This window comes from Triturus cristatus, chromosome 3_2, assembly GCF_964204655.1.
Source record: "Triturus cristatus chromosome 3_2, aTriCri1.1, whole genome shotgun sequence".
Taxonomy (NCBI): Eukaryota; Metazoa; Chordata; class Amphibia; order Caudata; family Salamandridae; genus Triturus; species Triturus cristatus.
The window spans coordinates 230,995,080-231,021,755 of record NC_140584.1 but is presented as its reverse complement, the minus strand read 5'-3'; the positions used below and the strand labels follow the sequence as shown (position 1 = coordinate 231,021,755).

The 26,676-nt window shown below is 42.0% G+C and overlaps 1 protein-coding gene across 1 annotated transcript in view; it reads left to right on the top strand.

The window, feature by feature from the left end:
* The window catches only part of LRP1B (LDL receptor related protein 1B), a 3,634,433-nt gene that overhangs the window by 1,593,738 nt on the left and 2,014,019 nt on the right, over positions 1–26,676 (top strand). The window contains exon 15 of the mRNA XM_085647014.1: positions 6,431–6,553. Coding sequence (XP_085503140.1) covers positions 6,431–6,553 — 123 coding nt within the window. The remainder of the gene's footprint in view (positions 1–6,430; positions 6,554–26,676) is intronic.

Below are 26,676 nucleotides of genomic sequence, written 5' to 3'. Positions count from 1 at the left end.
CCAAACCCATTCGGTCAGGAAGCTTTCCAACCCACATCAGAATCGAGCCCTAAGTATTCAACCCAATTGGTGCCTGTTCTTCCCCAATTCTACTCACTCATTCTACTCACTCAGGAGAGAGAAGGGAAGCCAAGGGTTGCAGGATTACTGAATGCATACATCGTGGGACTGTAGTGGGAATGGAACCTCAATGTATTTCATTTAAATTCAGAGGTTCCAGAAGCCACTGTTCCCTCCTGCAGCCTTGCGTGGCATGTCAATCAGCACTCGAACTTGCACTACTCTTGGACCCTTTCCGGTTGCCTCGCTGGCTAATTCAGCCAGCGAGCCAGCGAGAGAGGTTATCACTCGGGGGAGAGCTTTACATAATGTAGAAATCCTATTGATTTTATTGCATCTAGTTGTTTGCTGTGTAAAGTATCAGGAAATTCTACTTGTGTTAGTTTGCCTGTGCTAAGTAGACTGATAATACAGAAGGAAGAGCCCTTGCTGACTTTAGGCCACTCTTAAGCAGTGCAAAGCAGCACTTCTATGCCAGGTGCTCTTTAAAAAAATGTAATGGCAACTAACAGCCTTAAAATATTTTTTAAATAAAATACTTTTTAGAGATACTGACATTGACTGCAAATAGAGTGTATCTGTGCAAGTAGGGAGTATCGGATGGAACACGTATCTGGTACTGTGAAACTGCAGAATTGAGCAGTTTCTTTGACCTCCAGTTTGGTGAAGTCCACTTGAGTATCCATGGAAATAAATATACAGGAACAGACAGATAATGGTCCCACAAGGAAGAGTATGCACAGTCTAATCATGACCCACTCATAGCCATTGGAAACCCCGTTCAAATTCTCAATCCAGCTGGATATCGCTGGATTGGAAAAAAGCGATATAAGAAAAACATAGCATTTGATATCATCTCCCTGCAATAACAACTTTCTCCTAGTTCATTAAACATTAAGGGGCATATTATCAAGAAACGGTGTTCAAATTATCGCCGCTTTAGTGGCAGAAAACTGCCGCTAAAGCGGCGATAATGGGCTTGATAATATGCTGCAGAGAATTCCCATAGAAGCCCATGTCCTGGTGTCAACATGGGCTTCTATTGGAATTCTCTGCGGCATATTATCAAGCCCATTATCACCGCTTTAGCTGTAGTTTTCTTCCGCTAAAGCGGTGATAATTTTAACGCCGTGCTTGATAATATGCCCCTTGGTGCCACCCCACATCCGTGCTAAATTAACAACAGATTGAGCTGAGATAAGTCAGCCAAAAACTTTTTTCATTACATTTTTGCATCATAAAAGTATAGATCAAAAGAATAAAAATACCTTCAATAGTCAACGCAAGGGTCATAAAACCAGAATACTAACACCTAACAAATTATTCATTGAAAGGAAGATAAAAACCAACAGTGCATACTCAATTGGTATTAGACCACTTTTAATTCGCCCACATCTGTTACTTCGTAAAGATCTGTGATTTCTGATAAAAAATAATTAAACTACATATCCTAAAATATATATTAAAAAGGACCACACACTATAAAACAACCTCCCACCCAAAAAAGTGTATAGTTAACCTAACATCAAACTGCAGAGTGCATTCCTCCTTAATTTTATTATTTGTCATATGAAGCTCGCCATGGAAAAGCAGACCAGAGGGCAGTGCAGTTGCTGAAGGAACAATAACACTGGTCTACACTGAAATTTTTTTTTTTTTAAATGTGGTAATATCATTGTTTCCCTGGGTGTCTTATAGAAATGGCAAAAGAACACAATATGCACATTTGATTGAATGGATAGACCATCACAAGGGCAGGGGGCCAGTCTGACACTGAATAACAGTTTGCTGTATTATCCCATCATGAGGGGAAGGTAATTAAAACAAAATCTTGTTAAAACAAAGCGGTGATGTAAGTTCTGATGAGAGGCAAATTAATATTGAGTACCATCCCAAAAGGTAACCTGATTGTACATAGACACATGGGCTTGTGTCTATCCACAGCTCTTCTGTCTGAGTTAACCTTGGCCAGAAACTTCTTTTTAAGAATAGCCTTTGGGCAACACCGACAGTATGCAGGGGAGAAAACAAAAACAGATAGCCTAATCTCCTCCAGAGAAGTTTTAATGAATGCTAGCCATGGTATCTCAAGCCCTAATCAGACAATTTAGCGAGGCAGAATTCCTGGCCTGTTGGAACGCCATAGCAAGAGTGACGCTAATCTGATTTTATCCTCAATGTAGGGGGTGTCAAGCTCATCATGGCATATGGAATTTGAACAGGCATGCAGGACTACTAAAAGATTTTTGATAAAAACATTTTCAACCTGTTGAATACCACTAACATCTGCCATACTTCATATGCCTCCCCATAAGATGCGGTCGCGCAGATTTTGCTGAGGAAATGGTCAACAGTTCTTTCCCATGTTTCATGACCAATTGTTTACAAAAACTCAGTATCGCTGTTATTATTTTTTCAAACATACCAGTTCTGTTATCTATCTTAGTGTTGCACATATATTTGCTATGAAAGCTAACAGCTAAATAGGAAAAGTAGACTTTCTTAGCCACTCTCATGTTGTTAATATGGTGTACAGTGCATCTGCGCACATGTCATGGTAATGTTTTACTTTTGTTGACCTGTAAATCCAGGTACCTTATGAAGGTAACATGCCTCCCTCTGCAACATCTCTGGCTCAGCACCCCCCCACTGATCAGCCTTGCTCACGGATTGAGATGTTGAATCTCTATCCGTCACCAGGGAAAGAGGCTTCTCCATTAGTGTGATCTCTTTCGACAAGACCCCCGCTACGCATGTCAATAAAGAGTCCAAGGTGCTTATGGTATCCCCTACATTAGGTCTTGGCACATTCTTCCTTTTCCCCATGTTATAAGGGTACCAGATCCCGTCAACAATGAGCACAGGAAGTTAGTACCATGAGGAGGGGCCCGGCTTGGCCTCTGTCAGTCACTGACAGGCACAGGATGGGCCTGCCTTGGCCTCGGCTTCGCCCAGGTGCAGCCAGTGCACGTCCCACACTGCGGGACTCCTTCATGCATTATATAGCGCTCCTGGGTAGACAGGTGATGCTTGTTGGGTGGCTGCCTTTAAAGCCTCAATGCCACTCGAGACACGTAGTTCCCCCACGCTGCTGTGACTCCCGGGCTAAGTGATTCCTTCACGCGCTATATGGTGTTCCTGGACAGACAGGTGATGCTTGTTTGAAGGTCCTTCTTCAAAGCCCCAATGCCATTCAAGACACAACATCCTCTGCCGCTGCAATGACTCCCTCACTGCAGGACTCCTTCATGCATTATACAGCGCTCCTGGGTAGACAGGTGATGCTTGTTGGGGGGCTGCCTTCAAATTTTCAATGCCACTCGAGACAAGTAGTTCCCCCACACTGCTGTGACTCCCGGGCTAAGTGATTTCTTCACGCGCTTTATAGTGTTCCTGGGAAGACAGGTGATGTTTGTTTGAAGGGCCTTCTTCTAAACCCCAATGCCACTCAAGACACAACGTCCTCTGCTGCTGCTATGACTCCCTCACTGCAGGACTCCTTCATGCATTATACAGCGCTCCTGGGAAAACAGGTGATGCTTGTTGGGTGGCTGCCTTCAAAGTCTCAGGTGATGCTTGTTGGGTGGCTGCCTTCAAAGTCTCAATGCCACTCGAGACACGTAGTTCCCCCACCGCTGCTGTGACTCCCGGGCTAAGTGATTCCTTCACGCGCTTTATAGTGTTCCTGGGAAGACAGCTGATGTTTGTTTGAAGGGCCTTCTTCTAAGCCCCAATGCCACTCAAGACACAACGTCCTCTGCTGCTGCAATGACTACCTCACTGCAGGACTCCTTCATGCATTATACAGCGCTCCTGGGTAGACAGGTGATGCTTGTTGGGGGGCTGCCTTCAAAGTTTCAATGCCACTCGAGACAAGTAGTTCCCCCACACTGCTGTGACTCCCGGGCTAAGTGATTTCTTCACGCGCTTTATAGTGTTCCTGGGAAGACAGGTGATGTTTGTTTGAAGGGCCTTCTTCTAAACCCTAATGCCACTCAAGACACAACGTCCTCTGCTGCTGCTATGACTCCCTCACTGCAGGACTCCTTCATGCATTATACAGCGCTCCTGGGTAGACAGGTGATGCTTGTTGGGTGGCTGCCTTCAAAGTCTCAATGCCACTCGAGACACGTAGTTCCCCCACGCTGCTGTGACTCCCGGGCTAAGTGATTCCTTCACGAGCTATATGGTGTTCCTGGACAGACAGGTGATGCTTGTTTGAAGGTCCTTCTTCAAAGCCCCAATGCCATTCAAGACACAACATCCTCTGCTGCTGCAATGACTCCCTCACTGCAGGACTCCTTCATGCATTATACAGCGCTCCTGGGTAGACAGGTGATGCTTGTTGGGAGGCTGCCTTCAAAGTCTCAATGCCACTCGAGACAAGTAGTTCCCCCACACTGCTGTGACTCCCGGGCTAAGTGATTTCTTCACGCGCTTTATAGTGTTCCTGGGAAGACAGGTGATGTTTGTTTGAAGGGCCTTCTTCTAAACCCCAATGCCACTCAAGACACAACGTCCTCTGCTGCTGCTATGACTCCCTCACTGCAGGACTCCTTCATGCATTATACAGCACTCCTGGGTAGACAGGTGATGCTTGTTGGGTGGCTGCCTTCAAAGTCTCAGGTGATGCTTGTTGGGTGGCTGCCTTCAAAGTCTCAATGCCACTCGAGACACGTAGTTCCCCCACCGCTGCTGTGACTCCCGGGCTAAGTGATTCCTTCACGCGCTTTATAGTGTTCCTGGGAAGACAGGTGATGTTTGTTTGAAGGGCCTTCGTCTAAGCCCCAATGCCACTCAAGACACAACGTCCTCTGCTGCTGCAATGACTACCTCACTGCAGGACTCCTTCATGCATTATACAGCGCTCCTGGGTAGACAGGTGATGCTTGTTGGGGGGCTGCCTTCAAAGTTTCAATGCCACTCGAGACAAGTAGTTCCCCCACACTGCTGTGACTCCCGGGCTAAGTGATTTCTTCACGCGCTTTATAGTGTTCCTGGGAAGACAGGTGATGTTTGTTTGAAGGGCCTTCTTCTAAACCCCAATGCCACTCAAGACACAACGTCCTCTGCTGCTGCTATGACTCCCTCACTGCAGGACTCCTTCATGCATTATACAGCGCTCCTGGGTAGACAGGTGATGCTTGTTGGGTGGCTGCCTTCAAAGTCTCAATGCCACTCGAGACACGTAGTTCCCCCACCGCTGCTGTGACTCCCGGGCTAAGTGATTCCTTCACGCGCTTTATAGTGTTCCTGGGAAGACAGGTGATGTTTGTTTGAAGGGCCTTCTTCTAAGCCCCAATGCCACTCAAGACACAACGTCCTCTGCTGCTGCAATGAGTCCCTCACTGCAGGACTCCTTCATGCATTATACAGCGCTCCTGGGTAGACAGGTGATGCTTGTTGGGTGGCTGCCTTTAAAGCCTCAATGCCACTCGAGACACGTAGTTCCCCCACGCTGCTGTGACTCCCGGGCTAAGTGTTTCCTTCATGCGCTTTATAGTGTTCCTGGGCAGACAGGTGATGTTTGTTTGAAGGGCCTTCTTCAAAGCCCCAATGCCACTCACGACACAGCGTCCTCTTCCGCTGCTATGACTCCCTCACTGCAGGACTCCTTCACGCGCTATATGGCGCTCCTGGGCAGACAGGTGATGCTTGTTTGAAGGGCCGCCTTCAAAGCTACAATCACATTCGGGACACGTAGTCCACCACCACTGCTGTGATATCTGCTTGTTCACAGGCCATGATTGAAGAGCCGTGATCCTAGTTCAATCCAATTCATACTGAGGATCCCTATGTTTGATTCTTTCGAAATGTATTGGTGTTGCATTAAATTTATTTGAACTATTATTGTCCTCTCAAACAGTATTGTGAGAAAATAAATTGACCATTTATTGTTACAAAAAGTTGCATATTGTAAATTGAAATTGAACTAGAAAGAGACTGGAGTAAATGCAGCGAAAAACTTAAGAAGAAAACATTTAAATATTAAAAGGTAGTCAAAAACAACGCAATCTATTCTGTGACTCGAATGAAAAAACAACAAAGCTATGAAATGTTAAGTGGTTCATAGTTTACTTAAAAGAATCATAGAAAGGGAACTTAGAAAGAGCGAGGGCGGGAAGATACCTGAATCCTATTCATTCGAAGTTCAATTGAAAGCAATGTAGGTGGCTACCAAAAACCTGAGGAAAGGATACACTGAATGCGAGTTTATTTATGTATTAAACCATATTTGTATTACACTTAGTGGTCGTTCTATAAAGGCTGTTATAATTGCAAAACTAAAATGAGCACTGCAGCATATATTTAAGTAAAAATGTGTAATACAGATGCAAAGGTTTATTGTTTCTTTCATTTCTTTTTGCAGGAGAAAATGCTTGTCGGGTAAACAATGGAGGCTGCAGTTCACTTTGCCTGGCCATTCCTAGAGGCAGAGTATGCGCTTGTGCTGATGATCAGCATTTGGAAGAGAACAGTACCTTATGCATGTGTAAGATAAAAACATTTTCTCGCATTGTTTTCCTTTTAGAACTATTACATCAATTGAGATTTTCAGTTCTGAAAACAGGAGCTCTCTAGTTGCTCAATAGTAAACATGAATATGCTGCAATCAAATACACTTCAGCCAGAATAAATAAAACGTTACCCATTATTTGGTGCATCTACTTTTCCTGGGATCATAGTGGATGGTATGAGATATAAAATCTTTGGGATATCCATCCCCAATGTCTTCCGCAGCTCCATAATCTGTTCTGGTACAATGTGAGCTCTAACAAAAAATCATCTGCTTTGATGGTCACCAAACCACCAATGTCTCTTTCAGGTGAGCAGTTTATGCCATGCGACAAACAAGGTAGCAGACCACTTCACCAACACTATACTAACTCTATGATAATGATCCTTTTGAGCCCCTCCTCCCCCCTGTTTTCCTTTCCCATAAATGATAATAGCATTGAATTTGTATCTCAAAACAGCTGCTTGATGAACACCTCCCTATAGCAAGTCTTTAATTATCACCTGTACCACAGTCTAGCTTTACACCCTCACCACATGTTCCCTCATCATTAGTACATTGATTGTTATCAATCATGCCTTTTATTCTTCCTTTCCATCAGCAACTATTCTAGGCTTCATTCCGGTGTGCTCAATTACATATCTTAATCATTGTGAAACATCCCCTGTGCATCCACAACTTCAGCTCAGAATTCAACTTTAAATGCACTTTTCTCTCTAAGTCACGAAACCTACTAGATGGCCCCACTACATTTTCTCCACTCGCTAGTTCACCTCACACATCTGAAGAGGCCATATTAGGATTCACAGTGATTGTATCAACGTTTTTCTTGAACCCTAAGTCCTGGACCTGAGTGTAATTATTTACTTAAGTGTAAGGTATAAATGTTGGTTCACCAAGTGAAATTCTAGGGTTTAATATAATTATTTTCCTACACTTTTGTCTGGGTGGAAGTCCAAATGCTTGCCCCATTTCAGAGTTTCAAGCTATCTTCTTCTCTTATGGCAAATCACTTCTAGTGATCTTCCATTTATACAACAAGCACACTGCTTTGAACGCACAGTTCAATGAACACACAATTATTTATCTTAGGAAAATCACTGTCCATACATACAATATCATATAATTATTCACCGTAGACAGCCCATCTTTGCACTGCCATTCCCTATAAATGCCAATTGATGCCACAGACAAACCACTCTTAAAGCATGTGAGGTACGCTATGGATTGTCTTCGGTCTATAGCCTTCTCATTACTCACTCACACACACAACTTGCAGTTAAGGTCTGTTTTCAAAGAAGAAATCCAGCCAATCTAATCAAACACACATCCACAAACCTCCACAAATGTTGACATTTACTTGTGAATACTGTGCACTTTAGTGAGTGCTATATTGCACAAATATTGGTATTTGTAGTGGGATCAAGGCGTTGCATGGGTTGCAGCAAAAAGGCCATCATGCTGAAGACAGTGAACAATACCCTGCTTGTCCTCAACTTAGGCACCTCTTGCTGAGTTTCCTTGGCTATTATTAATTCTTGAATACAGCTCTGCATAGGATATTTTTCAATACTTTCATGTCCTGCATCCGTTTTAGGGATGCAGTCATAAACTGGCTCTCAATGTCTGAGCAACCAAGGTCAGCATGTAAAGACTGATGATTTACTCTCTTGCCAAATCTCTTGTGAATAAGGACCCTTTCAACATCAATACCGTTATCAGCGGTATCATAAAGTTTCTTCCCTAGCTTATATCACACAATTCTCCCTGACCATGGAAAAATCCAGGATGATGTAACTTGCATAGGTCCTGTTATGTTTTTTTTTTACCAAGCTATGTTTTCTTACAAAGAATGCATATAAACCTTGAGCTTTGGCTAACATTACACAAGTTCTGGAAGCTCAAGGAATCCTCAACATTCCTACTACCCAATGTTTCCACACTTCTCCCAATAAAAACTGTTCTCCGCTTGTGTGGCTTGGCCTAGTGAATGCGGCAGGAACTGTCTAAACCAGGGACCATACGAAGTTCACATTGACTTCACATGGTACAGTTTTCATCCATTCCTTCCTCAGAATGAATTTCATCCATTTCCAGCTACCTTGGATTAAATTACTGAGGCAAAAATAGTTCAACAACAGTGACCAAACCACTGCAAAATAGCCAGCCTATGCGATTTGTGGTTTTCCAGAGATGCACTGAAGATACAAACAAGTTTTTACTGTGTGCAAATCATCTGCCTGTATTTCCTAATTCTACCAGGAATTGGTTATGTAGAATTTTTCTTTGAATTGTACACTTCAGGAGAACTAAAAAAGAGTGATTATGTGGGATTCTCGTTCTGCAATTTTGTATGCCTTACCCTGAAGGCACCAGGATGCATTAAATTAAGAAAGTTATGCAGACCTTAGAGACGTGAATGTTAATGCCTTTGTGAAATATACAAATATATTGCTGGTCTTTACCAATTACATCATACCACTGCCACATTCACTATACTAAATTTTGTATCCCATATTTTCTCCTGCTATTTAAAAGCAATCACCTGAAAAAAATGTGATTCTACTTTGATTCCACTGCACTATATAGTCCTATGCTACCCCTCTAAAACAAACAATCTCAGTCATACCTTTCATAATCAATGGGGGCAGAGGATGGAAGCATTTGCCTCTCCTCCACAACTCCCTATATTGCAGCTGTCTCTGTTGAACCTAAGAAGGTTCACTTTTGTTAGAAAGAGATTTACAGCACACATTTGAAAACAGTCAATCATTTTATTCCAAAAGCCCCCTTCTTGCCTGAGACCGATAGCACATGCACAAAAATATTTTCTGGGTATCTTTTTGGGAATACACATTTATTGTTGTCCAAAGTCCCTGTCATCTCTGGTTCTTCTAGTAACTCCTTAAGACGTAGAGGACTTTTGAAAGAAAAACAAAAAATGAGACATCATTCAGAAGATGAGATTACTCTCACTGTGTTGGAAAATGTGGCAATCCCCGCCAAAAGAGCCATCCTTGGACAGATACTTGGAAGTTTCAGGCCTCTATGTTAAAAACCTCCCATCATTTTTAGATGAGAGACAAGAAGGAGGCTGGAAAAGAAGTGAAAAACTGCCACATAAAATAACTAATTGTGCAGCTTGAACATCTAGGCAAGTATGCCAAAATTTTAGAGAAGCAAATGCATCCCATTGTTGCTGTTTAGACCGCACAGATTGCAAACTGTTTCCAAATTACAATCTTGTCCCATAGACATCTCAATATTTTGAAAACAATATTTATATCCCATTTTAACATTCTGTGGGTTTGTAACCTGCAATTGTGATGCAATGATGGCCAGACTGCTGATACACCTTGCAATTAAATGTCAACTTGCTTATGTCCTGTGCCTTCAACATACCATTGCTCAAGTAAGAGAGGGATGATTTGGGCTGAGCCCTGGATGTGCTTCATATACAGAGCATGTGTTATCTCTCACCCACACAACATACAGAAGAAGTAGACATACCTATCAGGTATAGGGAATCATTTTTGATGATGCTTTAAATACATCTACGAACAAAAGGTATATGGGGCAAATGTACTGTTTGTATTATGCAAATCTGGCTCTTTACACTTCACATTGGCATATTGGGTACTCATGCATATGGCATAAAAATGGTATCAACAGTTCAGTGCAAGTTGATGATGTGTTTGGTGGCGCCATATTTAATGTTTTCAATGATGACATTCATTATTTCATTTACAATGTTTTTTCTGATGTCCTGTGTAAAATATAATGCAGTGTATTTGAGAGTTATACTTATGTGGTTTACCGTTTCTGGTCAATTTTGATGATTTATTTTTTATAACCATAATTTCTCTTCTACTAAGCGTTTAAACTAAATTTGTGAGATTTTTCTTATAAGGTAAGCTTCTGTATAAATGTAGGGTTTTTTATTTAGTGCCCAGTCACCGATTCGCATAGTAGTGCTGTACATTGACCAAAAAATGTATAAGATGTGCTGATAGAAGCATGCAATAGCTGACAAGAAAGCACATCCATTGCACTGGTACTCACATATAGGATAGGTCACTACATAACATAGAACATACTGGAACTGCTACAAAGCCAATAAGGTGCTTATCCATATTAACATACAAAGGGAAGGTAAAATATGTTTTAGAAGGTTAAGAGGGAGAAGAAAGAGAAATTGTAATATCATTGTCCTGATTCACAAAGATATCTGACACTTTTCAGTAATTTACACTTTTGAGCATGTTTACTACTAATGAAGGGCTATTCACAAACTGCCAGGGCTATTCACCAAAGTAACTTACATTTTTCAGTAACTTACATATGTAATCTTCTCTAACACTGTTTAGTAACTTTACACTCAGATTTTGTGAATTGCCAACATTAGAGAAAGTGTAAGAGTAAATTACACATGTAAACTACTCAAAAGCATAGGTTGCCTTTGTGAATAGTCCCATGCATTTGGCAGTATGTTTTGTAGTACTAAATGCATACTACAAAATGCGAATAGCATTTTTTTGTACATTTTTAGTACTATTGAAGTGGTTTGCTAATTCTAGACAAATATCTTAGATTTACCATAAACATTCACAAGCAGACAATGTAATAATGACACTAGTGCTGGGGATGTAAGGCAGTACCTGAGCAACACTGAAATCTGCCATTTTCATTTACTTGAAGTCATCAGTATAGATTAGTAGTGGCGTAGACCAGATGACATCGAATAATACAATAGCAACTATAATCTGGGAACAAGAAAATGAAAAAGTTGTCAAATCAAACATAGATAATGGAATCAGCTACTAGACCCATTAGTTGCTGACTTACCCAACAACAATCTGTTAAAAATATCAGGGAAACGTTTTTTACCACCTTGACATGTTTGAGAAAACCCACAATTGAAGTTCTGTCTCCCTAATGTGATTTTAATGGGATTGGCCTTTAAATAAATTGTGCACATCCATCTTCTGATCATGGATAATCCAGCATTCCGACTGGTAATGCACTTGCACTTCTGACTGGTAATGCACGTGCACTTGTTAGTGATGGCGTCTATATTGACAGCACATGTGAATAACATGCATTGAAGTCCTGCAGCAATTCTGCAAGATTTTAATATATAAGTTGAACAAGAGCTCAAACAGATCATTTGACTGCTTGGTGCTCAAATTTATATCTGGAAATGGCCATTGTAGTAACATAATCAGAGACAAAATATTTTAATCAGTTTCGGATGAACAGTGCGATGCGGAGGAGAAGGTTTAGGTGTCAAAGGAATTATTAATTAACTAAAACCAGCCCCTAATAGCCTAAGGCCCCCCATGATTCACATCCTGCATAACCTCTTCTTGAAATAAGTCAGAATGAAACTTTTTCTTAGTATGTTTTTGTCGATTAAACATCACAATTCTTTCCACAATTCTTTGCAAAGGTTTTGAAGCTAAAGACACTTGAGAGATAGGATGACCTTGGGCCAGAATTTTTACATGTGAGCTAAACATAGCAAGTAAAATAAAAAGTGAAATGTAATTAGCTCAAAATACTCAAGCTACAACATCTTTAATATTTAGACATTGCAGTGAAATCAGTTCTCAAATACACCCATTGATCATAGTAAAGCATCTTAACACACTTTACTAGTAGATGATTCTTTGAGTGATTTCAAATGTCATGGATAATTATATGTCAACCAGCAGCAGCTGGAATTTCGTCAGTCTTAAAAGTGTCAATTTTGAATCATGTTTACCAAATCCAGTGTAATAAATGTGTGTGTGTGTGTGTGGGAGGTGGGATAGAGGAAACCAACGGTCGCTATGTCTTGCTTTTAATGTCATGTGGCATAAGAAGTAGACGTGACGCATCTGGGAGATGCGTCCCGTTGTAAAGCCCAGCGCCAGAAGTAGGCGTTGCTGCGCGGGGGGGGGGGGGCGTTCCGTCGCAGAAACGCCTCTCAAAAGTGGCATAGTGAAATCTACAAGATTTCACTCAGTAACTTTGAGCCCATGCTGCGTCAAAACCCTGTGCCTGCTTGAAGCAGGCGTAAGGATTGATGCAGCATTGTTAAGATAGGGCACTCCAGAGCCTTGCTGGAGCTGCATCGCGCTTGCGACGCAACTCCAGCAATGCGCTGCCTTTACGGCACAGATGCGTCACGCATCTGTCCGTTTTTGCCCCATGGGGCGCCGCATTTACAATGCGGCGCATCCATGGTGGTGGAGCCGTGACGCACAATAACTGGCGCATCCCTGCTGATATGCAGGAATGCGCCAGTTAATGTAAATCTGCCCCTCCGTTTTAATGTTACTCGGACAAACAAAATAATGATCATAGGTTCAAGTATCACTGAATTCTTCTTGAATTAAAAAACAACACTTCCCCCCACCATCCATGTCCTGAAATATTGTATTATGTTATTCATGTCACAAAAAGGCTGCTTTCGTCCAAAAATCCCAGGATCAGAAATGAAATCCCACTTTCAAAGATATGAGGATATTAGCGTCACTGTGAAAGGTGAAAAAAAGGAAAATATTGTGCTTGAGGAATACATTACTTCCCAATGTGAGAGCAATTGATGCATTATGTTAGCAGGGAATGGCTGAGCACGAGTAAGAATAAATATAAACATCCATCAAATAGGATTCTAGAGCCAGTGACAATAAAGAAATGTTTAGCTGAACAGCCCCTTAAGTGATAAAATGCGTATACCTTGCATCAGCAGGTAAATCAAGTTTCCAAAAATAGGTAGACAAATTGCAATACTTTTTCACGAAGGGAGTCTGTTTAAAGTTGTAGAATTTATGCGAACTCTTTTCATTTACTGGATTATACATATGTTTTGTGACGTACAATAAACGCGGTACACGTTATAAGGGGTAAGCCAGTGATAGTTTATTTAAGCACCTCATCCAACAAGGATCGTGTGGCAACTGACCACTTCGCATTTAAAATACATTCTATTCTTCCATTCCATGTTCCATGTGACATCACATAGCAGGGTGGCATCCAAGCTTAACAAACAGATACCACACGTCTCCTTCCTTCAATAAGATATTACCATAACTAAAACAAAAATGCACCGAGCATATATCATAAATTATAAAGATATCACATGTGTCATAGATGTTCAGCATTCTAATTGCAGTTCTGCAACAGGACTGAAAAGCAGTAAACAGAAAACTGAAGTTCAATTCATGACATAAAGTTCTGCCAACATCATAAATAGTGGATAAAATGTGTAGGTATTGATAGAAAAAGCGAAAGATAGCAAGTGCACAGCTGAACAGAGGGTTTACTTTTACCAAATCATAGAGGAATAGACAGTGCACTCATGTCCCAGTGTGACTGATATATTTTTTATATGGTCACTTCATTTCAAGATTAACTATGCATGCCTTCATGGAACCATCACTAACACAAATCTATTTTCCATGCTGTAGTGTGCAGATTCTGACTACTGAATTCTTATCACTTACTTATTCATTGCACTCTCAACAGATTTAGGTGGTGACTGAAGTGAAATTGCAGTTTGTGATGTCCTGAAAGAATGAGGCGGACACCACACAGAGTGAAATATTCTTCTTTTATTATATTTTCCCTTATCGAGTGGCACCGGCCGCAACAGCGAACTCTCCTTACGTGCACGTCTAACTGACCCAGCAGAAACCCCTCTTCAAACCTCCTTCCCTGGCGGGCTTCCTGTTTGGCGTAGGAAGGAGGAGTGGTGTCCTCAGGGTACCGCTGCCAATCCCACACCTCCCCTCAAGTTGAAGGTCAAATCGGTCTCTGGCAACACCATTACATTATCTCAATCAGTCTCTTTGAATGATTTGTCTGCTGCTGGGACCTTGAAATGTTCCTGGATGGGTTCATGAGCTGACTGGCTTCCACTTCTGTCTGCTCACTGACGTTGGACTCAGGGGTGCTCTTGATTGAGTCTTGTTGAGTGGAGGGTGATCTTTTCGGCAGCCATTTTCATTTGAAATGTGATGCATCATGCGTAATTGTCTTTCTGGGGCTCATGGCAGTGATCATAGTTCATTTCCTCTACTTCATTTGTAGGGGTTCCACATCAAAAGGAGGATCTGCTTCAGGAACCATACTTTTTCTTGTAGAGCACTTTTGGTGGCTACAATGCCGCTGTGCCTCTCATGTGCTAGCTCAATAGCTTTACGCAGAAGGTAGGTAGGAAGCACAATGTGTGACCCTCTTAAAATGATTCCTTCATTAGTTATAGTTAGTTCCTCTTGTATGTTGTAGTATTTGTTAAGATCTTCAGTGTCTGCTCTCTGTTTACATCTGACCGACCATTCTTGTGGTGTAATGAGCTGTTCGACCTAGTGAGTTTGGAATCGTCAAGAGTGGTCGAGGTGATCTGAATGAGAGAGAGAGAGAGAGAGATGTGCAGGGGCAGGCTTATATGAAGAATGATACTGAGAAACTCAGCCACCAGTGAAGGCAGAGACCTGGTCAACTGTAGGGGGTACTTGGAGAAGTAATCTGCCGGATTGTGATCCTTGCCCGGTTTGAAAATCATTTCAAAGTCATATTCTTGTGGGCATAACCCTCATCGTTCAATGTATGGGGATATCTTCGCCTTGGGGTCCCTAAAAAAAGTGAGTCATACTTGGTGATCCATAATGATAGTGAAGGGCTCTCTGTACAGGAAAATGTGAAAGTGTTCACAAGCTCAGACAACTGTGAGACTTTCTTTTTTGGGTTAGAGAGGTTCTGCAAGCATGAGAGATGATGTGCCTCTCGGCTCCTGGGTGGCCACTGTACTGCACAAGTATGGGACCTAGCCCCACAGAGTTGGTGTCCACCATGAGTTCTCTCTGTAGTGATGGGTTAAAATAGGCCATGACACTAGTCAATTTAAAAGTTGTTTTGATGTCCTGGAAACTGCGCTCACACTCCAGGACCAGGAGAAATCCACTTGCCGACATGTAAGGCCACGCAGCGGAGCACTCAGATGGCATAGCCTTGTATGTAGAAAGTGCAGTAGCTGGACATGCCCAGAAAGGAGCGCAGCATGCTGATGTGCCTTGAAGGTTCAGTCATGGAGACGGCCGTCACCATTTTTGAATTCAGAGTCATGCAGTCCGTTGAAAATTTAAGGCACGTCTTGTGAAATTCGCACTTGTTGGCATTAAATGCACCTGAGAGGAGCCAACAGACACAGTGGATTGCCTTTTTGTACGCATGTGTTGTGGTGCCCAATAGTAAAATGTCATCACTGTAATTGAGAGCATTGGGGACCATTGTATGATCCAACAGATTAAATCCTGAAAAATCTCAGCCGCAGAGGAGATACCAAAATTGAGTCTTTTCTACTGAAAAAGCCATACATGCGTGGAAAAATGGGTGAGATATATGTAGTTCTCCTCAAGAACCAGCTGTTAGTCACCTAAGATCTAGTTTGAAGAAGATGGTGGCTCCGTTCATTTGGGCAATCATTTCCTCAATATTAGGCCCCAGGTGTTTTTTTTTTTCCCGTTCAGGTTCTCTGTTCTGTTGTCTCATGTCAACACAGATACAAACATTGCCTTTAGTTTTCTTCCTTGGGACAATGACAATTGGTGTGACCGATACAATTGGGCTTTCCGATGGTGTTGATTGGTGCCCAGCTTCAGCAGTTTTGCTACCTCTCTGAAAAAATGACCTTGCAATGTCTTTGCCCGACTGGGTGGAAGTTCTCCTTGATGTGGAGCTGGTTAAGAAAGCCTTTGAGCTTGCCCCCTCTATGAAAAAAGGATGTGAATTGCTGCACTGGGTCTGGTGTCTAGTAAATGTAGTAGTTGATGGAGATGAGTCCTATTTCTGCAGCTGTTGTGAAGCTGAGAAGGCAGACACCTGGCGCTTTTCCTTTTAGAACATGGATGGTGGTTTCAAGGAATTTCTACTTGTGTTCTGTCAAGCCCATGAAGAATCCACAGCTTTCAGGAAGTTTGATAGCAGCCTAGGTGTATGCTTGTATGTTTGATAGGGTGAGAGTTGGTGGTGGCTGGAGTTCTCAGAAGCTTTCGAGTGGCGTGATGTTGACTGCGGCACCACTTTCAATAAGGAAGGGTATTGGGTGTCCATTGACCTTCAGCTAAGCCACCAGGCATCTTTTTTCAGCCCTGTCTTACCTGACATTCAGGGCCATTTCTTCGTTGTCATGCATGGTGACCATTCCAAGTTGGGATGCAGTTTCGAGGCACATGATGTTTGGGGTCTGTGGACAGCCCTCAAGGATGTGGATGTGTGTGTTTATTTCTTTCCCTTGATATATAGGGAGGGACTTTATTCTCCCAATGCAGGTCAGTGGGTCGCTGCTTGATCATGTGTGAATAATCCTTCTGGATTACTGTACTCTCGGCTTCATACGAAGGCAGGTGAAACTCTGTGGAGTCATGACATTTCTGAATGCCCCACTGTCCACTACAAAGTCAAGAGTCTGATATCCCAGAGTTACTTGCAGCTCATCTGTGGAAATCATGAGTAGGTAGTCTTCACCTTCGCTCTTCACTGTCACTTAACAAGGATACAGGTGATGTAGTACTGGATGAGAGTGATGGTGAATTGCAACTCCTGGTAGTGTGCATGTGACTCATGTGAGGTTTTCTGTGTGCATCACTTTACCTGTGTTGGTGGTTTCCCATGTTCTCTTTCCACACATGCCGTGCTTTTCATTCAGGCTTCTCTGTTTTGTGTTGCAAGCAACAGACAGCCTTGAAATGATTGAACTTTCTGCACTCATTGCATGTTTGGCCATGAGCCGGGCACTTGCCCCAATGTAGGAATGGAAATCCGCAGTGGTTTCAGGACTTTGATCCTTGTGAGTGTGTGTGTTTTTCCTTCTGTCAGGGTGTACTTGCAAACTGCTGATGGCTAGCGCCATTTCATCACATGTGGAACCAGCTTATATGATGACTGTGTGTCGTTCTGCTCTCTCTTCAAATCTGGCGGCCATGAGCATCTTGTCTAGGCAGTGGGTTGTTTTTATCATTCTCCACCAGAAAAAGTCCGACAGGCAGCCATCAATGAGTCTAAGGCACATGGCTTCTTTGTCATTGAATTCATTGAAAGAGCAGTATTTAATGAGAGATCCAGTCTTTCTACAAATTTGTCCATGGTTTTACTGTAGTGCCTTGTGAAAAAGATACCTATCGTAGTCGACATTCAGACTAGGGTCAAATTTCTTGGCAAGGGCTCCCTTGATCTTTGGATCTGACCCTTGTCTTCACTGGCAAATTTTTTGCGGGTTCCTTTACCCCTTCACCTGTCAAATTCTTGAGGTACTTTGTGATCTTGACATCATCCTCCTCTCCCAGAGCATCCCTGAAGTCGTCCAATTGCTCTATTCATGCAGACCAGCGAGCCCTGAGGTGGTGCTTTTTAGTTGTGTCGAATAGTGGGGGCGATTTGAGGAATGGTGCAGCATTACATTTTGTGCCTCTCTCTCGTAACATCATGGGAGATAGGAATGCAGAGTAGGTGGCAGCAAGGAGTAGCGGTCCAAGGTTTGGTAGTGAATGTAGCCAGGGACCATAGAGGAGTGTGTTGCATGCGTGATGTACAAGTTGCCTATAGGACGCTTAGCACTAGTCCCTGTTAAGGAAAACCAGACAGGCCATGTGCTTTTCATGGCTGGTGCGAGCCTCACCTTGAGTCCAGCTCTTCCCTATATTTAGTACTTGGGGCCAGAGTGGGGCTAGAGGTCTGGCAGTGCAGAGCGGCAGCAGGAGGGGATGCAGCACCTACTGCAGGTCAGGGGGCCCAAAACACGTTGTCTGTGCACGCTTGTGAGCAATCCCAAAAAAAGACCTCTGCAGGTGCAGGCAATCCACAGTAGGGAAGGCAGGTCAAGTTTCCACCTCTTCTCCAGCTGTGATGTCCTGAATGAATGAGGCGGACAGCTTGTGGACTGAAATATTCTTCTTTTATTATAGTTTCCCCGATCATGTGGCACACGCCTCCACAGCGCTTTCTCCTTTCGTGCGTGTGTAACTGACCCAGCCTAAACTCCTCCCCAACTCCACCTTCCCTAGTGGGCTTCTTGTTCTGCCCGGGAAGGATGAGTAGTGTCCTCAGGGTCCCGCTGCCGATCCCACACAGTTGTGTCCCACAATGCTAACTTTCTAATTAGTATTCATATGATTTATATAGTTCCTGTGCAAAGAGTAATCTTTCTGCAACAAATGGCAGCAGAGAGGTGTGCACATGTTTGGGTTGTAATGCACAAGGTAGGATGCACTTCCAAAGATACCCTATGGGAACATTATTAAATATACCGTGCCTGGGGATACTGCACACTCCATTATCTTCAGTGATGAAATGCATTGGGGCTCATGCCATGATTGAGGGAGAGGTAGAGAATCTTCAACAAAGTAGATGTAGTTTATGACTACGCTTGCCATCAAATGAGCACCCTGGCCACTACCCTCTCTTCAAAGGTCCAAGTCGGTAGGAAAATTGATGCAGAACCAGGCTCTGCAGCGCAGCCCAGGCTAAACTGCATGGCTCTGTGAGAGAAAGACCTCAAACTGACCTTTCCAGATAACTGACTACTCAGCGGGTCCATGGAGGATTCTACGATGATCCTTGTTTCCTCTTATGTCTGATGGATTGATAAATAAAACCATCTCCTGGGTGGTCGTCATTATGCATTTCCCTTGGGTGGGAACGATACTGGTTAGATATATTGTTTTGTGAGATTATGCACAGGGCCAACGCATGCACACCCATTTACAAATCAGGGAGAACGCCCATTTCAATATGAGGTCACTTTGACAGCGCCAATACATCATAATTCTAAAAGGCACCATGAAGTGTCATAATAAAGACTGATAGTGGAATTTATTAAACCAATTTAAAGTGAATATTACACAGCTTGGACAGCTGCAATGAACCACCTGCTCCATTTAAGACTGTGTTTCCATGACTAAGCAGATAGCAAAGCTTAGTTCCATCAGACCTTGCTGAAATCCACTTGGGGACATACTTACTAATCTTTCACACAAAGCAGAACAGAAAAGCAAAGTTCTTGTGCTGCATTGCAAGAAAAAGGAGAGAGCAGAAATGCTCCATATTTAGAAAGATATTTCTGCTCTCTGCTTGGGCTGGTGCACTGTGTGCTGCCTAGACCCAACACAGGCATATTTGCATCTTAGTGCAAGGGTGCTTGCGTTATAAGCAGGATTGTTTTTGTGCAAGAAACACCTTGCTGCACAAAAGCAATCCTTAGTGGTATTTTCCCCTTTTCTTGTGTGCTCTGTGGAAAGAGGAAGTAACAAGGAAAACTAAAGATATTTGTCCTCGTTACTTCTTATTGGGGAAGCTGTAGCATTTTGATGCATTTACAAGTTTACTAGCTTTAGTAAGTATGGGAACGAGCCAAAATCAATGGATGGATGGATGGGAACGCCTATGGAATGCATCCCAAGTTGAAATGTAACGTAACGCTGCACAACTACATTGCGTTACCTTTCTTTACAAAGCAACACAAGGCATTGCAAATTGCCTCTTGGGTGCCTTTGTAAATATTACTGTCGTTTTTGCCTTGTCCTTGCTTTGCGTTGCGTGATGCAAGAGCAATGAAAAGATTTCACTAATCTGGGCCAAAATGTTTTCTGAACAGGGCTGCTCAGAGGTTAGAGCACAAGTGACTACTTCAGCCACAAAGCTATCCTTAACCATGTTACATTATCTTTTGCCATGGATCTGTGTAGGTGTTTGTGCAACAGGAACAGTCCTATAAGTGATTTACAATTTGACTATAGTTAAAGTGACTGTATCAAATGCAGGATCCAACAGGGATTTGATCGCAATTTATGAGCACTTGAGTGCATATTCTTGGCTTAAGACACCCACAACTAGCATAAAATCAGAAGGAGAATGGAATTTCAAGCTGTTATGGTAAATAATCCTTATATATCCACACAATAAAGGAATACTGGAACGCATTATAATACTTCGACTTCAATATTTTCCCTATGGAACTTGAGTCAAAGAAACAGAACCTGTAGAACCAGTTTACTGATATGGGCCTATGGGATATAATCAGACTAAATATGCTGTGTTTGTTTGTCTCTGGGGAGCTTGCCTCTGGGGTGCCTGAAGTCCACTACCAGTAATTTAAGGACTAATAATCTTACAACTGCATAGACTTCGAACTCATGTTGGTGCAATCGTAAAATTGCTTATTGTAAAATTGCACTTGTGCTTTGTGAATACCAAAGCAGTAGCAAACTTATTACAAAGTGAAAAATTACCTTAGTAAATTAGGCCCCATGATAGGAGATGCTTTTCATGATCAAAGGAGGCTGCTGAGAAAATCAAATGACCAAGTAAAATGTGTGCTTCTGGGAAGACTATGTAAAACACATAGGGGCCTATTAGTAAGGCGGGTGGATCGCCACCTCCGGCCCAGCGGTGGCGATCTGCCCACCATCTGTTCCTGTTTTACCCCCCGCCATATTAGTATGGCGAGGGGTACCGTGGCAGACGGAAAGGCGGAAAAAGGCCATAACATGGTGGCGGTGCCTTGCAGGCACAGCCATCCATATTATGCCTGCGGTGGGGATGCCTTTCCATGGCGGAGACTCCGCCATGGAAAGGTATGCAGGAAACTACTTTGAGGGCCCATTGCGGGACCCCGGGGTGGCTGCACTGGGGGTGCCCCCGCTTTCCTTTACGGTGGCGGGTGGACAATGTCCACCCACCTTCGGAATGGGGCCCTTACATTCTAAGGAAAAGTGCTTTTGACTGATTAAATTCAACCATTGTGATTTTCTTTTTATATTTCTTGAAAATATTTAAATTTATCAAGATGAATTATCCGTCGATATGTCTGCAGATCTAGTAGGTATATTGCTGCTGAATGTGTTATGCATGAGGAGTGCAGTTAGCACTCCTTCAGTTGTTCACATGCTTGTCAATGGGTAACATTACCTGTTTGCATTCGCCTCTGTTTTTTAAATGCACGTGCTAAGCATTTGTATGAAACCGTGGAGGCCTACACATACTTCATTCTCACAAACTTTGTAAAACGTTTCCAACCCTTTTTAAATAAATAAAATGTTGCATTCATCACTGTACATGACCTGGTGCCACCACTTCACTGCACCACCTGCAAGTTATTATCCACTATTCCAAACAAATATTCTGCCATTTTTTGCCCTGTTAGTTGCTTAGTTATTAATAAAGAATGGGGAGTAATCACCGTTTAGACGATTCTCCTTTTGACCGTCCTGCCGTCAAACATAGCATCTGCTGTGTCTACATTGTGAGGTCGCTTATTCTGCTCTGAGTTAATGTGCTTAACAAGGTTAGTGTTCACTGGAACACCCCTGAGCTAAAGCTGAATTCCATCACTGATTCAATATCATCAGACTGGACTCAGTTCTTATGAACTGGCCACTGGTGATCAGACACTGGCTATTTAGGCCAATATGGCCTTTGCCGAGACTTAAATGGCTAGGTTGGATAACTGAGAGAAATGATCAATTTATTCTTGTTCTCCCATATGGATATGAACATTAGTATCAAACTGTTTGACATGCTGCTTTTGGGCTAAGACATTTTACAGGATCCCACTCTAAAACTCAGATCTGTGTGATTTAGTTTAGTGCACAATCGCTTTATGAATACAGTTTCTTGTCAAACAAGGAGTTGTTGCTATGCCATTCATACTGACATATTTAGTGAGAAACTGCTGAGAATCTAGGAACAATAAGACTGTCCCTAAACTAAATAACTGTTGCCTCACTTTTAAGTTTGCTGTCAATGAAGCCTCACAGCGGTGCCATCGAAGGTGAGTGTTTTGTAGCTGTTTCATTGGCAAGCAGAGCTGCTGCTCCATTTGTCTCCAGGAAAAATGTGGTAAACTTTGGTAGGAAAAAATCGTTTAACCAGAGTAGCAGGCAAAAAAGGAATATCTGAAAGCATTTACACTCCCCCTAATATTAACCTTGCAAAAAGCGGGCAATTTTGGGATGCAGCAGAAGGTAGAATAGAGGGGAGGTATTGGACAGAAGAGCAACTCACATCAGGTCCCTATAATTTAATATGTAATATTGCAGCAGCTCCCTCTGCTAATATGGTAAATTAGGTGAGCATTTGCTGATTGTTTTCATGAACTATATAATGTGCAGCAAGGTACCCAGCAAATTACTTGTCCAATATCCTAACACAAATTATATTGCTTGTTGAAAGTCACCAATATATAAGAGCCACATTAAAAACTATCACCTTTTCTAAAAATGGCACCACCCTATAATGTAGATGGTCGTGGTGAGTCTATCACATCAGAGTCACCGGTAACAGTTTGAAGAATCTGCACTCCTGACCATTTACTGCACAATGGCCAAAATCTTTAAAAAAATTGTCTCCTAACTAAGAGAGAAACAATGCTACATCCCAATGTGGCAGTCTGCAAATCACATGCCTTTTGAAGCAGCCAAGAAGTGTATAAGCAGTCAGGATATGTCCAAATATGGTAGGAATGGAAGAACCTTCAATGGTGTTGGAGCAGGAATCAATTAAATAAAAGGGTTTAGCATTTCTATTTCACACCAACAGGGTTGATTCCTACTCTGATGTTCCTCTCACTTCTCTGTGACAGACCTTTGCCGTCGTTTATGAGAAGATCAAAGGCACAATACTATTTCTTGGTTCACTCAATAACGTGAGGTGTAAGTTATAAGGGTTTTATTTTCATTAAAAGTTTAGTAAGTTCTCATTCTTTTTATTGAATTCATTAAAGTATCAGTCAAATTACAGAATTGATCCTAAAAATATATGGTTAGAGCAAATCATAACAAATAATGCAGCCTGTCCATGAAGGAAAGACTCCCTATTCTAAAGGATGGGGCAAAAATGGTGGTAGCATAAACCCATAAAGAGCTCAAGTTCGACAGGAAGAGTGAGATAGAGCATAAAGCTCAAATTCAATAATGGCTAAACCTCCAACAAAGAGAGGATTACCATCTCAATATGTCTCAGCGATGAAGCAAAATGATCAAGTAGTAGCAATAGCAACTGCAATCAACAATTAAGATAGGAAAGGGACAGCAAATCAGCATTCAGCATAAAACTGTTAGCATCCATCTTCAGTGCGGACAGGGTTTATATAGGTAAGAGCATAGAGGGAAAAAGTGTGTGAAAGAAGCGTGAACCCACTCTAGGAGCACTCACCAATGTAACAGTAAAAATAAATGTTGCAGTTGCACTTGTATCTTCTACTCCTCTAGTCCAATTGGCTTTCAATTCTTCTTGAAAACAGATTTGCCTCATCATTTCCTAGGTCCACGGTCAAAGGTTTTCAAAGACTTATCATCAAGTCTGAAACATTTATTACAAATATTTCTATGTATGAGGTCTTTAATTTCTTAGACCTCCTTTCCCATGAGGATGAGCACATTTTTAAACTTCTAATTAAATTAATTGCATTATAGCTTAACAATAGGCTATGTGAATTAGAAACATCAGCTGCGAAGACTATTACTCATCACTACATTTCTCTATTCTAAAACGTGAAATCTACTTAAAAGAACAACATTTTCTATTAATGCGTTGCATTTCATTTATGAAACAATATAAAATATTCTATTCAACCATACTGTGTTTCCAGCAAAACATTTCAAAATGTTATTATAAATCAGAAGCATTCTTGTTATATGATGTGAAGCTTTCAATAAAAGACATGCCAGGGTAAGGTCAATTCTCTTTTGAGCATCTTGTGCATGTCTCAGCTCTCAGCATAATTTACTTTGCTGCTGGGAAAATGAAGCTTGCTTTAAACATTGTGAGGTCTAGTACTAGCAGGTTTGGTTACATACTGTGTTTCTGCACATTTTAATTTCGTGTCAGTTCAATATCAATGACATCTTAACATGTCTCTATAACTATATTGTTTGTGTTTTAATAAAATCTTTCCCCAATCGTATAGTCCCATCACAAAAAGAAACGGCACACTGTTCTTCAGAATAGGAGCCCACCAAGAGAGTCCAGCTGCATTGCAAATATACTTAAGTGCCTGCAGTTAGACAGCAATATACTGACACCATTGTGTATTCCAAATGTGATTGGGATTTAAAGGTGTCATGAGCTCTATTAAGCATAATTATGGCATCACTGGAAATTACATCACATCATATATGTTTAAAAATGACATCACAGGAAATACCATTATCTTCATTTCTCCAGCAAGGATAGGAGAAACAGTTAGGATCATCTCTGACACAATGTTTTTTCTTTTGCAATTCCTTGCTACAAACTGTGTTTTAATCTTCTCAATTTCCTAGCAAGTTAAGGTTATGGCCATTCTACTTAATGAGTTTTGCACCTCAAGAATTCACGTCTAATAATGTCAGCACATCATTTTGAGATCTATACTATACATCAAGTTCCATTATATAGAGCCATAGCATGAGGTAAAACAGAAAACTCTGGGGCATATCACCAACAAACTGCGATAAACATCGCAGAGAGCACATAGCGCAAATTTGCATAACGCCGGGATAACGCGATATTATCAACACTTATCTCCACGGCGATAAAAATTCCGGCGATAGCGGCGTTATGAGGGAACATCGCTGGAAATCAAGTGATGCAACTAGAAGCGCTAAGGGAATCCTTGTTAATTGGGAGATGTGGATTTAGGCTTAGAATCCACCTCCCATTATAAATATAGCTAAGTCTGACATTTAGCAGACGTTAGCTTATGGTGATAACCGCGGTTAGCTCTGTTTTTTATGTCGCTATGGGAATCAGGGTCCGGCTTGATGATATCGCGATGTGCGGTTAGCGACTTTTCCAGGGTTGTTTCCAGAGGGAACACCTAGGGAACGCCTACTTTGCATGTCATTAGCGATTATTATCACTGACATGCAAAGCGGCTTTGACACGGGCGCTAATGCCAGCAAGCCGTCGCTAACAGCTGTTAGCGACAGCTTGCTGATAGGGCGATAAAAATATCGCTGCTTTAGAGGCAAAACTGTCTAACATGTCGGGGGTTGGCGGCCGCAATGCTTCACTCCTACAAAGTGTAAGGACTATTATACCATTACTCACCAGTGCTTCAAGCTATACATCCCACAACTGGGTGGACAAAGGAAACCCAAGCAGATTCATGGATAAATGAGACAAACATGGACAAGGAAGTAGAGTCAGCTCGGTGCAGAAGCACCAGCAACGTCAGCTAGGTCACAAAGGGTAGAGTCAGTATTGACGTCTACTTGCATTCAGAGCTTTCAGAGCTTGCTGAATGATGAACATGTCAAGCAGCGTAAGCTACAACAATGTGAACAGTGCAAATAGCTACAATGTTGCACCGGGGACGGAGACAGAGAGGATGTGCGAAGAGAGTCACAAGGGAAAGTAATGAAGTAAATGGAAGGTACAGTGCTAAACTCAGTGTACCTACTACAATAACTGCCTCAATTAACAATGGAACATATAATTAGTTGCTGATTCTGATAATAGACCTGGTATAAACCTGGCACAAATAGAACAGAAAATCATGTTTGGATTAACTGTGGGCTGAAATTGGCAATGCTTGCCATTGGTACATGAGGGTTCTTAACACTCCAAATCGCAGCAGTTTCAACAAAATAATCAGCAACACAACCAATAATCTAAAATGTAGATATTATTGCTGACAGGCAAGTGTAGGACTTGAGTCACCCGAGGAAAGCTCAAACTCCTCATCCTGCCCAGACAATGAACAATGACATATTATCCTCAACTAATTCTGCTCCTTATTTGCCCACCAGGATAAGTTGCGCACGGAAGCACCGACAAAAGTGAAAAACCCTGGTAAGCCTTGTAAAAAGACTGGCACTCTCAACAAATGGTGTTTGATATGCCATCATTTAATCATTCCCAATAAGGGTAACAGTAGTGCTGTCAAAGGATAGCAAGCCTGAAGTAAGCTGAATACGTTCAGTGATGTGCCAAAAAATCAATTCAAATCTGAAGAACACTGATGTTCAACTTTCATCAAAAGTCATTGCAAGTGGGAGCTCAATAACCAATGGACAAAAGCCAACACAAATAAGATCGTACACTATGAATGGCCTCATGCTTTCAATAATAATAGT